General features: G+C 43.1%; 1 protein-coding gene across 2 annotated transcripts; it reads right to left on the minus strand.

Annotated features, from left to right (window-relative positions):
- Positions 1-948: 948 nt before the first annotated feature.
- sqstm1 (sequestosome 1) lies at positions 949-17507 on the minus strand. 2 transcript variants are annotated; one of them, XM_078536745.1, is made up of 9 exons: positions 17386-17507; positions 16294-16902; positions 12688-12783; positions 10447-10661; positions 8582-8729; positions 7862-7945; positions 6401-6651; positions 4259-4472; positions 949-2404 (listed from the first exon to the last, which is right to left on the minus strand). In XM_078536745.1, the coding sequence occupies exons 2-9, from the start codon at positions 16460-16462 to the stop codon at positions 2247-2249; spliced, it is 1335 nt and encodes a 444-aa protein (XP_078392871.1). In that variant the 5' UTR covers positions 16463-16902; positions 17386-17507; the 3' UTR covers positions 949-2246. The 2 variants fall into 2 exon arrangements, with proteins under 2 accessions (XP_078392871.1, XP_078392872.1); XM_078536746.1 differs by lacking the exon at positions 17386-17507 and having other exon boundaries at positions 4259-4364; positions 16294-16828.
- Between the last annotated feature and the right edge of the window lie 277 nt (positions 17508-17784).

Genomic DNA, 17784 nt, shown 5'->3' on the forward strand with positions numbered 1-17784 from the left:
GCATGCTCTATGTTAGTGTCTGGCACTCTTATGAAACACAAGCTCCAGTATCTCCCATTATCATGGATTTTGCAAATATTGTCACTGAGCTGGGAATTGGTGCAGGATTCTCAAGCCAGAATTGACTTTTGAGCAGCCACAAAGATAGAATACTACAGCACAGATGAAAGCCATTTGGCCTACCAACTCTTTGCCAGATAAATCCAGTTACCTTTGAATTAGGAGCATGAGTAGACCATTCTGCTCAATGAGCCGGCTCCACCATTTGGTAAGATCATGGCTGATATGATTGTGTCCTCTACTTTCTTGTCTACCCGTATACCCCTTTGACTCCCTTGTCAGTCAAGAACCTAACTTACCCTTAAAAATATTTAATAGCCCAGCCTCCACTGCTTTCTGGGGAAGAGAATTCCACAGATCAAGAACCCTCAGAAAGAAGTTCTTCTCCGTCTTAAGTGCGAAACCCCTCATTTTTAAATTGTGCCCCCCTAGTTCCAGTCCCTCCCACAAGGGGAAACATCCTTTCAGCCTCCCTCCTGTCAAGTTCCCTCAGGATCTTATGTTTCAATAAGATCACCTCTCATTCTTCTAAATTCCAATGGATACAGGCCCAACCTGTCCACTCTTTCTTCATAAGATAACCCCTCCATCCCAGGAATCAGTCAAGTGAACCTTCTCTGCACAGCTTCTAATGCAATTATATCCTTTAAGTAAGGAGACCAAAACTGTACAGTATACAGCACTCCAGTTGTGTTGTTCTCATTCCCATGTTCTTTTCCCCCATACATATAGTATGAAAAGGCTGAAAACTCTATCAGCTTTCTGGCTCAAACATTTAATGGTCATTACAGTAACGACTTCTAGTTAAAGCCTTTTGTGTGTGAACTTCAAACATCAGTACAGTCAATTTCCAGTGACCTTGCTCAGTAACTTCAATTTGTTGCCATCTTGTTTTTTTATAATGCATATTTTATTGCAGGGATTAACATGAGAAGTACAGACTAAAATTCTAATGCTAAATTATAACATTTAAGTGTTTTCTACATGAGGGCGGTGACATTCTGAAGATTACACAATACTGGGGAACTAACATGGGGGTGCAAGTGAGGGGAAGAGAACAAAAAAGGTTCAAATTCAAGTCATTATATTGTTACCTAATACAGTGGGCAAGAGGACAGACACTCATTTCATTTGGTGCCAATTCTCTTTCTCCTACCCCCAATTTAAAGATTGCAGTTGGCCTGTTGGTAGTTCCATAGGGTTAGAAGGGGCAATTTCAACTTGTCCAAGGTGTTATTGCTGCCAAAATGGCAGCCAGTAGGCTTACTTGCACAGGTGGTTTAAAGGCTGCCATTTGCAGTAAGGTCAAGTTAAGTGGTTGGCCCTTTTTAACATCCAAAGTGCAGTCTTGACGACCCCATTGTAATTTCAGAGTGGAACTAGTCAGGTATAGTTAATAATATAGACCACTTCTGTCCAACTTTGGCTTTAGCCTCACTCATTCCATGGCCTCATTTGCACTCAGTCAATGAAACCAATCCCAGAGTTTTCAATAAAGTCCTTTGGTCCTTTTTATTCTCTCTCCTTCCCCCACAATCACAAATATTTTTTGGTCCCAATTACTCAAGATACAGGTCATCCCTACAAATGAATATTTTTTAAAAAAAAAGGGTGCTCTGCTCAGGCCAAGCTTACCCTCCTGTGCTTACTAGTGGGTAGAAGCAGCAGGTTAAATGGTGAAAAGACCATGTCACTGAAATACAGTAAATAAGCCAAACAATATCTTTCATCAATTACCCAATCACAAAGTGTTTCCTTTCTATTGCATACTTCCCCTAATTCATACAGGAGAGAAAAGTGGGCAGGTTGTCCAGTTGAACACCAATACAGTGAAGGTAACCCATGACCCAGCCTGAGCTGAGGCAACAAACAGAACAAGTTCAGTTCTTTATGGATGTGGGGAGTTTAATGAACCAGCATGGTATATTAGTTAATTAAGTTTTACAAAAACCTGTAAAACCAAAATCAACTTGCGGGCATTCTTCCCCAACACTGGGAAAATATAGCTGCTAATTAAAATAGGCGTCACTAAATCTGCTCAGCCTTGATGGAACATTCAAATTCAAAAGTGCAGTTACAGGAGATGATTATAATTCACTAACAGAAAATAGCAATCCGATAATATTGCAAAAAAAAGATTAGGATAATTAGATGTTGCTGATGGACCTTTTCTTCTCCAAAGTAATTTATTGGCGAGCCGGCCCTTTGGCAGGCTGCATGGCATCCAGTGCTGACCCAATGTCGCACTGCTTGGTCTGCAAGAGCCGAGTCAACCAACCTCCTTCATCGTGGAATCCCATAGACAGCATCTGGGACAGGGCTTCTATTAGACATGGCTCTGCATCTGGAAGAGAACACATGTTACCTCAGGATACTCTCAAGATAACTTCTTTACCCAAAAGAGTAGTACAATGTAGAACTTGCTACCACAATGAGTGGTTAAGGTGAGTAACATAGGGTGCATTCACGCAGTAGCTCAATGTATACATGTAGGATGAGAGTGAGTTGGGGAGGCCAGTATGGACCATAAATGCCAGCATAGATTAGATGGGACAAATTGGCCTTTTTCTTAACTGTACATTGCATATAATTTTACTGCCTCCAAACCCAGTAATAGGCCAAATGTTAGTGGTTCACAAAGACAGATTACTATCATTTTCTCTCAGGCAATTAAGGATGGGCAATAAATGCTGTGCTTGGAAGTGACTACATACTGAATAAATAAAAATCTCTTGGGCCAGAATTTTTCCCTCATTGGGCGGGTTCAGCGGGAGCAGTCAGGAAGTCACCGCCGCCCGTGATCAGCTCCGCACCGTGATTTCACGTGGGCAGGCCAATTAAGGCCCGCCCTGCATGGATTGTGAGTGGCAGCACTCAGTGCTACCTGTGCGGGCAGCGGAAGGAAGGAGAGCAGTTCGCGCATGCACACAAAGGAGCACTTCAATCTCCCTGAAGCACAGAGCTGCCTCAGGGAAGTGCCTTTTTAAAAATTAAATACAGTAAAAATCATGTCCCCTCATGTGACTATGGGACATGTTTTTAATGTTTATTTGCTTTAGGAAACCTCAACCCGCTCGTCTATGAGGGTTCCTAAAAAAAAACGTAAATGGCAACTTGGCCTTTGCGCCTGCCCACCAACCATAAGGTTGGACGGGCAGCGTAAATTTGGTTTTAATTAGCTTGTTAATGGCCTTAATAGGCCTTTCAATTATTGGCGGGTGCACAACCAACTGTTTACAATTTATATAAATAACTTGGATGAAGGGATGGTTGCCAAATTTGCTGATGACACAAAGATAGGTAGGAAAGTAAGTTGAGAAGAGGATGTAAGGAGGCTACAAAAAGTTGTAAATAAGTGAGTGGGCAAGGATCTGGCAAATGGACTATAATGTGGGAAAATGTGAAATTATCCATTTTGGCAGGAAGAATAAAAGAAGCATATTATCTAAACGGTGAGAGATTGCAGAGCTCTGAAATACAAAGGGATCTAGGTATCTTGGTGCATGAATCACAAAAGGCTAGTATAGAGGTACAGCAAGTAATTAGGAAAGCTAATAAAATGTTATCATTTATTGCTAGAGGAATTGACTACAAAAGCAGGGAGATTATGCTTCAGTTATACAGAGCACCAGTGAGACCGCATCTAGCATACTTGTGTACAGTATTGGTCACTATTTAAGGAAGGATGCAAGTGTGTTGGAAACAGTTCAGAGAAGGTTTACCAGACTAATACCTGGAATGGATGGGTTGACTTATGAAGAAAAGTTAGGCATGCTGGGCTTGTATCAGCTGGAGTTTAGAAGTGTTAAGAAACAACTCGATTGAAACATATAAGATCCTGGACAGGGTGGATGTGGAGAGGACGTTTCCTCTTCTGGGAGAATCTAGAACTAGGGATCACTGCTTAAAAATAAGGGGTTTCCCCCATTTAAAATGGAGATGAGGTGAAATTTTTTTGTGAGGGTCGTGAGTCTTTGGAACGTTCTTCCTGAAAAGGCAGTGGAAGCAGAGCCTTTGAGTATTTTTAAGACAGAGCTAGATAGATTCTTGATAAGTAAGGGGGTGATAGATTATTGGGGGGTGGGCGGGATGCAGATTTCAGGTTACTATCAGACCAGCTGTGATCTTATTAAAATGGCGGAGCAGGCTCGAGGAGCCGAATGGTCTACTCCTGCTCCTTGTTTGTATGTTCACTTACCCTGTGGGAGATGAGGGTACAGAGCTGCTTCTCTCAGTCCAGTGGGTCCCATTTCATAGGAGCTAGAGCTTTGTTGCTGATTTGAAGACTGCAACTCCTCATATTCCTGCAAACAAAGTCGCCGCATTGACTGCAGTTCACCAGTTGATGGATCAACCCCTTTGTCTGACAGATGAGTCCATTCCTCGTCAATATTACTGTCAACACTGGATGTCTGTCAGGAAAGGGGATGCAGCTCATTTTTAAAAAAAAAAGGTAACATTAAACCTGGAATGTTAATAAATTAATACTTTTCACTCAAATTGTATTTTGAAAATTAACTTCTTCACTCTTAAGAGCATTTGTTTTTAAGAAAACCGTCAACAGACACTGGTCTGAAACAGTTGGGTTAGATAATGATGTTTCCACAATGGGTCAACATTCTGGCTGATATGATGTCATCCAGCCCAGGTAGGTGCCAGATCCAGGTTGTACTCTGGATTGTGTAGGTTTACTGGACTTCAACCACAGCAGCATTTAGGGGTCACTACATCTGATATCAGTGTTCTTGAATGCGGGATAGGATTTCTAACCTCGATCATCATTGACCCCCAACCGAATGAAAAAAAAACCTTGCATTTATACTGCACCTTTCATGACCTTCAGACCAAAGGCCTTCACACTCAAAATTACAGCAGTCTCTTTTGTAATGTAGGAAACAAGGCAGTCAATTTGTGCACAAAAAGATCCCAGCCATGAGATAATTCGTGTTTTTGAAAGTGACGGTTCATTAGAGGCAAATTTTGGCTAACACTTGATTTTTCAGGCTGGGCTAATTTCATTCTTTAGGATGTCCTGGATTAAGAAGACTTGCGTTTGTGTGGCACCTTTCACAATGCCCCAAAGCTCTTTAGAGCCAATTAAGCACTTATGAAGTGGAGTCGCTGTTGGAATGTAGGAATTTAGGGATGTTTTGCATTGTAATTATAGAATTAGAACTGCAAGGCTACAGCAAAGAGCTTTGTGGGGATCATGAGTGATCCCATCGGGATCACTGCATATCTAGACCAACACTGGACAAATTGTGACATGGCAGATGGTGGGATTTGAACTCAACTAAAAAAATCTGTAATTAAAAAAGTCTGATGATGACTATGAAACCATTGCCAATTGTCATAAAAACCCATCTGGCTCACTAATGTCCTTTAGGGAAGGAAATCTGCTGTTCTTACCTGGTCTGGCCTACATATGACTTCAGGCCCACAGCAATGTGGTTGACTCTTAAATGCCTTCTGAACAAGGACAACTAGGGATGGCAATAAATGCTGACCTAGCCAGTGATGCCTACATCCCATGAACGAATAAAAAAAAAACATGCAAGGTATTTAGGGTGGGTTGTGGGCAATGGGAATCCATTATGTCATCACAGTAGTGAGCCATGTGAAACAAGCTACCAGAGTTCAAAAGCCTCCCCCTCCAAACTCTGCAAGACAAATATTTATTTTATCATGCATGGCCCTTTATTTTGGGATGAAGATTTTCTGAACTATAAGTAAACTTCAAAAAACACTCAACAGTTGCCATTTGAACTCAGCGTCGAGTAGCGATGGCCATCTTTGTCTCCATTTCCTACCCTCTCACCACTTTAGTGCTCACATCTCATCACATGTACTCTGGTTCTTTTACTGGACAAGTAGCCTACAGGACTGATGAATAATCTCCAGTCAAAAAAGTTAAAACCCAACCATAGAAAGTAGAGTTTAATAATTCGGAAATTTAAAAAATAGGTTTCATGGAAAAAAGTGACCATGGAACCTGCTGGATTGTTGTGAGAACTCAACTGGCTCACTAATGACCGTTTATGGAAGGAAATGTGCTGTCCTTCCCTGGTCTGGGCTTATGTGAGATTCCAACAGCAACACTTCACTCTTAACTGCCCTCTAAAAAGTGGTCTTGCAATTCATTTGGTTGTATCAAACCTGCTACCAGTGATTGCCCACCACCACACCTTCCTCAGTGCAACTCAGGATGAGTGATAACTTCCGGCCTTGCTAGCGACACCCATATTCCAAGCATGGATATTAAAATACACTCAATGCGTAGGTTTAGAAGCTTGAGTAGTGTGGATTAAATGATTTAGCAGAGTGAAGTCATTTCTTTTACCTTGGAATCCACATTGTTTGGGGTGAAAGCTTCAAAGGGATTCTGGTTTGTGGCTGACTGTTCCATGTCCATCAGCACAACCTCACTCTGTTCCTGACCGGAGCTGGCAGTTGCTTCCGTCTTGCTCTGGTCAGCCGATGATGGACCAGGATGTGCTTCACCAGCTGCAGAGCCGGGCTGGCTCTCCACGGAGCACTCAGTAGCTTTAAAACGCTGGCCCCTGTGCTCCACATCAATGTCAACATCAATTCCTGCAACACAAAGAGAACAACTTCTAATCCCCACGTTAAAAAAGGACATAGAAGCACCATTTACTACATGATTCCAGAGTCGAGATGCTATATCTATCAGGAAAGGCCAGAGAAGGCAGAGGGGTGATCTGATAGAGATCTTTAAGATTATGAATAGGTTTGATAGGGTAGACGTAGACAAGATGTTCCCTTTTGTGGGAAGGCCAGAACTAGGGGAATAAAAGATAGCATGGTATACGTGCTCTGCCTGAAGGTAGATCCTTGGCTCATTGTCTGCTGATGCTTCATCCCGAACTGTTTTCTTGACAGTTTTTTGCCAGTAGTGGTTTGCCATTGCCTTCCACTCTTGGGCAGGGCAAGGAAACAGGTCCCAAGTCTATTTCAGGCAGAATGGGAATTGAACCCATGCCGTTGGTGTTATTTTGAACCGCATGCTAGCCAACTAAGTTAACCAGCCTTCACCAAATAAAATGATAATCACCAATAAATCCAGGAGGAACTTCTTCACCCAGGGAATGAGAACTCGCTACCACAGGGAGCAGTTGAATTGAATAGGATAGATGAATTTAAGGGGATACAAGTTAAGAACATGAAGGAGCAAGGAACAGAATACTATCAATAGGGTTAAATGAAGAAGGATAGAAGGCAGCTCGTTTTGTGTATAAACCAGTTGAACTGAATGGTCTGTTTTGGTTCTGAAAATACTTTCAGCAACATGCCTGCGCACATAGAGCATCTGTGGACAAACCCCCTAGAATGCCACACCAAGAGAGCAGGTGGAACTTTCAAGGGGATTTTCCTGCTCCTCCATCAAAAACAGTGCTTCTTCCAAGGCAGGAAGAAGTTGTGGTAGACAAGGGGAAAACAATAGCAGGTCTCTCTCAGGTTCAGGAGTTAGGTCTTGTCAGGGATGAATCTTCATTCTATCCCTTATGAAGGCAAAAAAAAAATCAGTGATGGGAGACAGGGCTCCCCAAGCTGAGAGCTTTTGTTCCCCCAAAATAGTAGAGGGGGCCTGGTGTTGCAGTGATGGCTGGCACATTGAATGGAAGCACACATCTTATGGAGAAATGTACATGTACCCTTTCCCCCTCATCAGGGAGCGGATGGGGCAAGAGCAGAGTCAATGTTGGAGGGTGCAGTCACCACATAAACTACCAGGGTCGCAAACCAAGAGACTGGGGGTGAAACTACAAGTTTCCAAACTTACCCAGTGGACTGAGCATTGCAGCCACATTTCTTCCCACATTCTTCAGATAGTTCACGTTCTGGTCCTGTTTCTGGCCCCCAGAAGCTGCAGAAAAAAAAAGGTTTGAATACAGGAGCAATTCATCACCGTGCATTGCAAGTAATCGTTTCTCTTCCTGTTCCACTCAAGCAATTTTATTCCAAATGGCTCACCACAAAATATTTATTTTCTCCCCCTCATCTCCCCTCTAAAAAAAAATGACATGACAAATCTTTCCAAATAATTAAGTACTCTAATCAAGGAAGGAATCTCATTTGGAGGGACGAGTCAAATTTAAAGCACCACTGCTACATTAACTAAAGGTTTCCTCCTCTTCCCTTTGGTTCTTTTGACAATTATCTTAAATCTGTGTCTTCTTACTCTCTTGCCACTGGAAGCAGTTTCTCCATGTTTACTCTATCGAAACCCCTTTCTGATTTTGAACACTTCTATTAAATCTCCCCTTAGCTTTCTCTGGTCTAAGAAGAACAATCCCATCTTCTGCAGTCGCTCCACACAACAGACATTCCTCATCTCTGGTAAATCTAGCTGCAGTACTTGCTAGTTTAAAAAAAAAGTATTAATCTGCACCTAACCCCTGCTATAGCTGGAAAGTGCCCGAGATATGAAGAGATTAATGACTCTGCATTAAAATTCCACACCTTGACAACAGTTGGTACAGAAGCACATTAACCAACTTACCTTCCTCAGCTGGGGTCGGCTTTTCAGCTGGTGGCTGCTGTCTACCAGAACAAGCTGCTGCCTGAGCAAAGGATTCTTGCTGTGCCATAGCCCAGTGACACAGACCTCCATTTCTCTTCTTGTGGTGCCACATCCCTCGTGGAAACCGCTGCTCAGGATAAGAGAGAAGTTAAACTGAGCACACTTTTTTGTAAACAAAGAAAATAAATAAGTATAACTTGCGCAATTACCCGATGGGAGATGACCAACACAAAACCAGCCTGGAGGCTGATTGCTATGTGACCCAATTTCAATACTTAATTGGGAACAGCAGCACATGAATCACTGCAGTTAGATGACAAGGTTTGGTCACAGGTAGGATTTAGATTCAGAACATAGTGGTTCAACCTTCCTGGACCTTTCAGCAGAACTGCTAGTGACCAGAATTCACATTTAAAATAATTAGCCAGAGAGTCAGAGAGGAGAGGAAGATAATTTATTTTCTTATAAAGTCAGTGGGCTTTGATGGTCTGTAGCAGCCTGAAAGACTGTAAGAAGCAGATTCAATAGTAACTTTCAAGGAATTGGATAAACACTTGAAGGGGGAAAAATGTTTGCAGGGCTATGGGAAGAGAGCAGGGGAATGGGACAAATGATAGTTCGTTCAAAAGCCAGCACAGGTGTTGCACTGTAAAATTCTATGACTCATCTTTCACAAGGCTATACTAATTAACTGGCTTGCTGCAGTTAGGTTTAATATGATCCAAACTATTATTACTCAATAACAAAGCAGCTCTGTAATTAGCAAATTAGAAATATACTTCCAGGTACGTTTTTAGTAGCAGCTCCTACTGGTTTCACAGGTAGCTTCCGCCCTCACATATGAAAATTCACTTATGAAAATTTGGTCAGTCAGGAGCATTGTTAACCTGGAGGGAGGGTCAACACTGCCACTCCCAAACCAACCATATTCTTTTGCGATCCATGCAGATAATCTCAGCAGGGCTTCCGAAACGAGTACAAACTTGAGCCCATTTACCCCATCTTTAACCAAGAGATGGTTCTTCTTTCTTCATCATAAAACGATAAAGCACAGAAGGCCACCTGGCCCCTTGTGCCTGTGCCAGCTCTTTGAAAGAGCCATTCAATTAGTCCCAATTCCTTGGCCTTCCCAACACCCCACCCCCATCACCCTGCACCCACCCAAATTTTTATCCAATTCCTTTTTTAATAATACTATAGCTGTTTCCACTGCCCGTTCACAGTGCTTTAGTTCACAACGCGCTGTGTTAAAATTTTTCTCCATGTTGCCTCCGGTTCTTTTGCCAATCACCTCACATCTGTTTCCTTTGGTTATTGACCCCTCACCAGTGGGAAAGTTTGTACTTATTTACTTTATCAAGACGCTCTCAGCCTGAGAGCGCCTCCGTTAAATCTCCCCTTAACCGTCTCTACTGCAAGGAGAACAATCCCAGTTTTCCCAGTCTCTCCACATAACTGAAGTTCTTCATCCCTGGCACAACCTCTCCAAGGCTTTGGCATCTTTCCTAAAAAGTATAGTGCCTAGAATTGGCCACAGTTCTCCAGCTGAGCCCAAACCAGTGATTTAAAGGTTTAGCACAACTGAGCGAGCTTAACCTAGGATCCGAACTTGTGACTTTCCTGTCAGCATGGTTCAGTAGATTTACCAGCTAAGTCAATAAGGGGTGAAAGGAGCTATAGATATTGCTGTGAAGAATTAAAAAAAAACAAACAGACTCATGGATCTCAACCAAATCATTCTCAAAATGGCCCACCATCCATACCGTAGTCTACCAGAGGGCACGGTAATTACTGCTCTGGCTTTTGGAAAGAGCCACCTTTGCTTAGTAAATGGACAGTCTCACCTCAAATGGATGGAAGAATTGAGGGGTCTGGAACAGCAGCATCTCATGTTCCTTGTGGAATCCTTTCCCCTTGCAGGCACCACACAGATCATAGTCAGGACACACAGAGCACTTGTAGCGAGGACCAATCACAGGGCCATTGCAGGCATCACAGATGATGCTTGGATGAATTTGCCCAGCTCCCTTGTCCTGGCCATGTTTGCACTCCTTCTTATCTAGGTTTGAAAAAAATTAAGGAAGACAGCATTCATCAGTGAGTGGAAAGCTGTTAAATATTCCTCTGGGAACAGAGTGGCTTAACTCAAGCAACGATTTAACACTTCCAGATCAACTGGGAATAAAGAGATGGATTAGCAACAACCAGACTACACCTTTGCCCATCGACTGTTATCTGCTAATAATCCCAATAATTGGAGGATTTAATCTCTTACCCTTCACAAAACCTAAAATCACTAAGCACAGATAGTGTAATTATCTCACTTCGCTGGCCTGAATTAGTGATCCATCAGCTTGAGGATTTGAATTCAGTTTTAGAATATTTGAAGGCATAACATTGGTCTCAGTAAAAGTGACCATGAAATTGTTAAGTCTGTCCTAAAAAGACCAACTGCTTCATAAGCGTCCTTTAGGGAAAGAAACCTGCCATCCAAATCCAGTTTCAGCTTGTATAGCAATGAGACTCAAACAAAGGGCAGGGCTGAACATTCTAACAACAAAAGCGCAAGTGTCTCTAGTGAGAGGGGGAAAAGATGCAACTGTGATTGGAGGAGAGGTGAGCATGGGAAAGACGGAACCTGTGGCTGGAGATCACATTTGGAGTGGCGAGCCTCCTCACAACCTCAGAGACCACTTTCAGTGTCGAATGCCGAACAGAGCCAAGGTGTTTGTGCGCAGGAGGTGGCTGGTAAATGTAACCCAATCTCCGTTTGAATATGGGAAAAAAATGGGAAGGAGTGTGGCGGCTCATGAGCCTGGGCGCCAGCACAGCAGTGGTGCGAGCACATCAACTGCTGGCCGAAACACTGTCTGACTGGGAGAGGCAGCTGCTTGACCTGCAGGTCAGCAGACCGCTGGCGGACATGGCCTGCCTGCCTGAGGAAAATCATCCTGGTGGAGCTGTCCCACAAACACAAGGTGCTTTGCTCAGCTGCTGTTGCACAAGAGACCTGGCACAGGGAATGAGGGCTGGTGGCATCGTCACTGACTGCTATTCCAGAGACCCAGAGTAATGCTCTGGGGACCCAGGTTCAAATCCCACCATGGCAGATGATGAAATTTGAATCCAATAAAAATCTGGAATTAAAAGTCTGATGTTGACCATGAAACCATTATCGTAAAAACCCATCTTGTTCACTAATGTCCTTTATGGAAGGAAATCTGCCATCCTTACCTGGTTTGGCCTACGTGTGACTCCAGATCCAACCCAACTCTTAAATGCCCTCTGAACAAGGGCAATAAATGCTGGCCCACATCCCATGAATGAATAAAAAAAGTCTGAATAGTTGGAAGCTGCTGCTGCCCTGATGGGACTATCTGGTCCACCTGGTGCTGAGAAATTCACATTTACATTTCTGCTGCTGTCTGCCTGTACAACAAGACCAAAAATATGGGATTGATTTCATTCACTCGAAGTGTCATTACTGTACACGTTGAAGCAGTTTTGCAATTGAAATCGTCAACCATTTCTCCCAAATTTAAAGTGCTTATGTTCCAACAAACATGCGGGTGGGGCGGGGGGGGTGCTTGAAAATTGGATTATACCCAGCATAAACATTGCTTATTATTTAAATAAGTTTACAATAGAGAGAAACGTCTTCTGCCCCAAGTGCGAGGGCATCTCAATCAACAGGTTTTTGTGACGTGTAGTATAGAGGGGTCTTTAATATTAACAACTGTCACTGCAAGGCTGTGTTTACACATAACACCTTCCACAATGTCAAATTGCTTTACAATTTTATAAATTGTTTGGAAGTATAGCTGTATCCAATTAACAAAAACTATTGTCACCAGATTAATTTAGCACATTGCTTCCAAAATATAATAGGGAAGGAAAACACTTAAATTAACACATGGTAACCTTCAGTTTTGTGCAATATTCAGCCCGCTGGTTGATGCTGCCCATGTTTGAACGGTTTACGATAATAGTTTTTTTTGTGCCATAGTTTCCACCTCCCTATATTTATGGGAATGAGGCAAGCAGCTAATGGGCTGATTTTAGCAAAGAGCGATAGGAAATCTTACCTCTGATGTAGACGCGGAAGGTCCCCTCTTTAAGAAAGGACAAAGCCATCATCAGTTCATCATCACTGGAGAATGCAATCATGTCCCCTTCCTCATCTGAAAAAAAAAGTGTATAATCAGCTTGCAGATTCAACTTGAACTTTAAAATTAACATGCAGGTATAGCAAGCAATTAGGAATGCAAATGCTATGTTAGCCTTTATGGCAAGGGGGTTGAAGCAGAGGAGTAAAGAAAACTTGCTGCAATTATATGGGGCTTGTGCGAGACCACAGGGTGTGCAGTTTTGTCTCCTTGCCCATGGAACAATAAACTTGCCTCAGAAGGGGTGCAATGAAGGTTCACCTGATTGACTCCTGAGATGAGAGGATTGTCCCATGAGGGGAGATCGAGTAGAATGGGGTTTATACTTTCTGGAGTTTAGAAGAACAAGAGGTGGTGATCTCATTGACACGCAGGATTCTGAGAGGGCTTGACAAGGTAGATGCAGAGAGACTATCTTTCCCTGGCTGGGGAAGCAAGAGTATCGTCTCAGGAACAAAAAAAGTGTTTGCCATTTACGACTGAGGTGAGGAGAAATTCTTTCGCTCAGAGGATTGTGAATCTTTGGAATTTACATTTGGAGGTTGATTCCAGGAGTCAGAGGCCAGTATTTGACTCACATCGTTCACCAATTACCCCTTTACTCTCCGAGCTACATTGGCTCCTGGTCTGGCAATGGTTTTCAAATCCCTCTCTGGCCTTAAACCCTCCCTGTCCCTGACCTCCTCCAGCCCCACAACCCTCTGATATCCGCGCTCCTCTAATTCTGGTCTCTTGAGCATCCCTGATTTCAATCACTCCGCCACTGGCAGCCATGCAATTCAGCTTCAATTCCCTCCCTAAACTATTGCCTCGGGGAAGAAACTAGAGCTTATAGGAAAACGCCAGCTCCTCAGAGGATTCTGTACAATACAAATAGTTGTTTATTTTGCATACTTAAAAATGTGAAACATTCTGGCTAGCAGCCTTGTGGAAAGCCAAACTTTCTAAACCTGACAAAGGCTACAAACTGGAGGCAAATTAACCTCATCCAGTCACAACTGCGTTCCAATTTTTAACCTGAATTTTAAAAGTCAAGTTGTACATGCATATGTCTCACTTTAGAAGTCTCATAACAAAAAACTGTCACATTTTCCAATTTAGATCAGTTATTATTATCCATTCATCTCATTAAGAACGCAATAAACAGGATCGGAAATAGGCTATTTGGCCTCTCGAGCCTGCTCCATCATTCAATAAGATCATGGCTGATCCTCTACCCCACCTCATGTTTTTGGGTATCAAAGAGTCTTAACGCCACACCTAAAAATTGGGGAAAACCTCAGTTTTACATTGCTTCCAAAGGGCAGCATCATCAACATTGTAGCACTCCCATGGTACTGCATTGAAGTGTCACCTTAGCTTATTTGTTCAATTCCTGGAATGAGCCTTGAGCCACAAGCTTTTTGACTTAGCAAGGTCGCTACCAACTGAAAAAAAACTGGCATCTGACAGGGGGCAGCACCACGCAGCTCAGAGTAGTGCTACCAATTACAGTGGGGCTATGATTAGGGCATCTGGCTAAAGCCCAGGTACATTAAAGGCTGGGTGGGTGGCATTATTTTAAAAGGTTCTGCTTAAATTAAAATGAAGCTTTCCTTTCTGATAACAGTAGTCGACTAGGGGGGGATTAATAATATTGTATGAAGTTGTGGGATTTTTGTATACAATTCAGTGCACTTCACCTTAGGAAGTACATCGGGCAAGGCCTTGGAGAGCGTACGGAGGAGGTTTGTCAGAATGAGACCAGAGATAAGGGCCTTCAGTTATGTAGAGAGATTGGAAAAGCTGGGATTGTTCTTCCTAGAGCAGAGAAGGTTAGAGGGGAAACGTATTGGATATATTCAAAATTATGAAGGTTTAGATCATTTCTCCCTACTTGCTCTGTTTCCTTTGGCAAAGGGTCATTAACCAGTGGTCAAATATTTAAAATAATTGGCAGAAGAACTAGAGAAGAAATGAAGCAAAATCACTTTATATAAAAAAGGGCTATTACAGATTATCCGAAAGGGTGGGGAAATCAGATTCAGAAGGCAATTGAACATATACTTGAAGAGGACCAATTTGCCTGGATACCGGGAGAAAGCAGCAGAATGGGACTAAATTGGACAGCTTTTCAAACAGCCAGCATGATAGGCCATAAAACCAGCTTCTGTGCCCTATGATTCTATGATTGTGCAAATAGAAAATAAAGCAGAGCCACACAGCACCACTTATATTCAAAACTATTTCCTCTGGTGGGGGGAATTTAGAACAAGGCGCAACTTTAAAATTGGAGACAGTCGCTTGGTAGTACAGAACTGGAGTATTGCTGTAGAAAGGAGACAGGCTGTCAAAGAGGACAAATGAAAGAATGTCAAATTTCAAAGGGAACGACAACTTATACTGCATGAGAAAAAAAAAGTCGTGCTGATTGGTTGACAAACCTAGCTCTGATTGGGTGAGACGTTGCCATGGTGAATACACCAGGGAGCTATTATCTCCCATGCTTTTGTTTACCTAAAAAAGGTGCAATGTCTGGACATGTTCTTTTTGCCTTCAGAGGACAGGTTCCTGCATAGGAAAACATGGAGCTTCTAGCAGGCGTAAGTGAGCCACATTGCGAGCCCGACTGATAATCTTAAATTGGGTGATAGTGTAATTCAATACACTACAGATTGTTCAGAAAGTGCTGCCCAATTGCAGAATCACGTTCTGAGTTTTTGCAAGCACAGGCAATAGGCAGAGTACTGATTACACTCAACCAACCCATTAACATTTCAGGTCTGGTGACCTTTCACCAGAAGCAGAATATCTTCAATATTTTTTCTTTGCATTTCAAAATTTCCAGCACCATCTGCAGTGTTTTTGAACTAGTGAGAAATTCACCCCTGATTGTTCTGAAACACATCTTTCTCCCTTCCACAGTGACAAAATTATAAATAAAAAAATACCAGCAACTATTGACAGATTTTGTCTGATTATAGAAATAATTTGAGCAAAAGTATCTATCAGGAGAGGCGACGCGTGTTGGTGAAATCTAATTCAAGGGATTTCCGCATTTTACACTGGGTGTTAAGACTGGCCGACAGGGGCGCTTAAAAACAAATTTGGTAACCTGAGAGAAGGCTTGTTTTGTTTTAAATCTTCTCCCAACAGCGACAGATTGGGAGAAAACCTACCGTGCAAGTGATCCCAATCGCCCCAGCATTCACACAATTCAAATCCGTCCCAGTTCAGAGTAAACACAGGTTAACAGCGGATCAGGGAAAGCACTGGCCCAGTACCAACCCTATTTTGCTGACTAAGACCACAGAAATGCATGCGTTTCCTTTACCGATTACAATATTTTTTTTTAGAAGTGTATTTGGACAAACATAAGTTGACCCAAAAGAGCATTTAAAACACGAATTTCGCGGTCCAAAAGAGAGGGGAAAAAAAAAATCAAACGCAAACAAAACATGATGCGGGGAAATTCAGGTTGGCCACAGAAGTTTACCACAAACTCCTGTCCCCGGGAACGGGGAAGGGAGTCACACGAACGCCTACCTTTGTAAAACATCTGAAAGTTCTCGGATCGCAGAGACTGGAAGACACTAGCCACCTTCTTGTAGAGGTAGGTGAAGCTGGTGGAAACGCCGTGGTCGACGGTAAAGCGGCGGATCTCCCGGTTCGTCTCGTCTTTCCCCAGCAGATAAACCTTCACGTTGAAAGCCATGGCTCGGACTCGATGGAACGGCGTCTGGATTAACCCCCTCCCGCGCCCGTTACTTTGTAGCAACAGATTCGCTACTTTGTGGCGGAAAGTCCCCGATGGCGTCAGTTGCGCAGCAAGAAATTGACACAAAAGGTCTCAGGACTTCGCTCTTCGCAATTCAAGGCGGAATGTAAGGCAGTGCTGGGTGCCGGTTTTATATATACACACACACAAACACTCCCCGCCCCTGTACCGTGGATCCGGCTGTTACTCATCAGCACAAAGACAAGCCCTTCTCTTCCGCACACTCTCTCCCTCTCTCTCCGAGATTTGCTCCTGTGCACAGGGGTGACGTCGCTCTTCATTCGCACTGGAAAGGGGGGACTGCGAGCATCGACGGGAAATTGGCGTAAGGCCGCAGGCTTCGCCTTCCTTTCGGGTTATCCCGTCACCCTGGAGATCTGTCCGAGCACAATAATATTTATTTTTTAAACTGTGTTTCGAAATGGTTACTATAATCTTACTTTCCAGAACTTAATTCTTTATATATAAAAAAAAATCCAAGGAGGGGGGGGGAAATAGGTTATGAAAGAGTATAGACGTGGAGAAAATATTTCCATGTGTGGGAGAAGCCAAAGTAGGGACTATGAATATAAGATAGTTACTAATAAATCCAATGGGGAATTCAGGAGAAACATCTTTACTCAAGAGTAGTGAGAATGGGGAACTTGCCGCCACAGCAAGTAGTTGAGAGAGAAATAAATTTGTTGGTAGGGTGAGATGAAGAGCAGTGGAAGGAGGTTCTTGTAGAGAAACAGTGGTCTGGACTAGTTGGGCTGAATGGCCTATTTCTCTGCTGTACACACTTTGCGAACACTAGAAGGACAAGGGTAGCAGACAGATGGGAACACCACCCCCTGGAAGTTCCACTCCAAGTCACTCACCATCCCGACTTGGAAATATATCGCTGTTCCTTCACTGTGGCTGGGTCAAAATCCTGGAACTCCCTTCCTAACAGCACTGTGGGTGTACCTACACCACAAATATTCTGCAGGTTAGGCAGCACCTGTGGAGAGAAACAGAGTTAATATAATAGAAGACAGTCACTAATTGTCAATGACCATCAGAGCTGTGCCTGTGCTGGGGTGTCAGCTGTGGCTCAGTTCATAGCACCCTCGCCTTTGAATCAGAGGGTTGTGGGTTCATGTCCCACTCCTGGAAACCAAGAACTGTGACTGTACTCGAACGAGTTGTAATCTGTGACTGTTGATAACTCGAAAGAGTTTCTTCAAAAGAGCTATCGAGGTGTCAGCTGTGGCTCAGTTCATAGCACCCTCACCTTT

Source organism: Cetorhinus maximus, unplaced genomic scaffold, assembly GCF_964194155.1.
Source record: "Cetorhinus maximus unplaced genomic scaffold, sCetMax3.hap1.1 HAP1_SCAFFOLD_1480, whole genome shotgun sequence".
Lineage (NCBI taxonomy): Eukaryota > Metazoa > Chordata > Chondrichthyes > Lamniformes > Cetorhinidae > Cetorhinus > Cetorhinus maximus.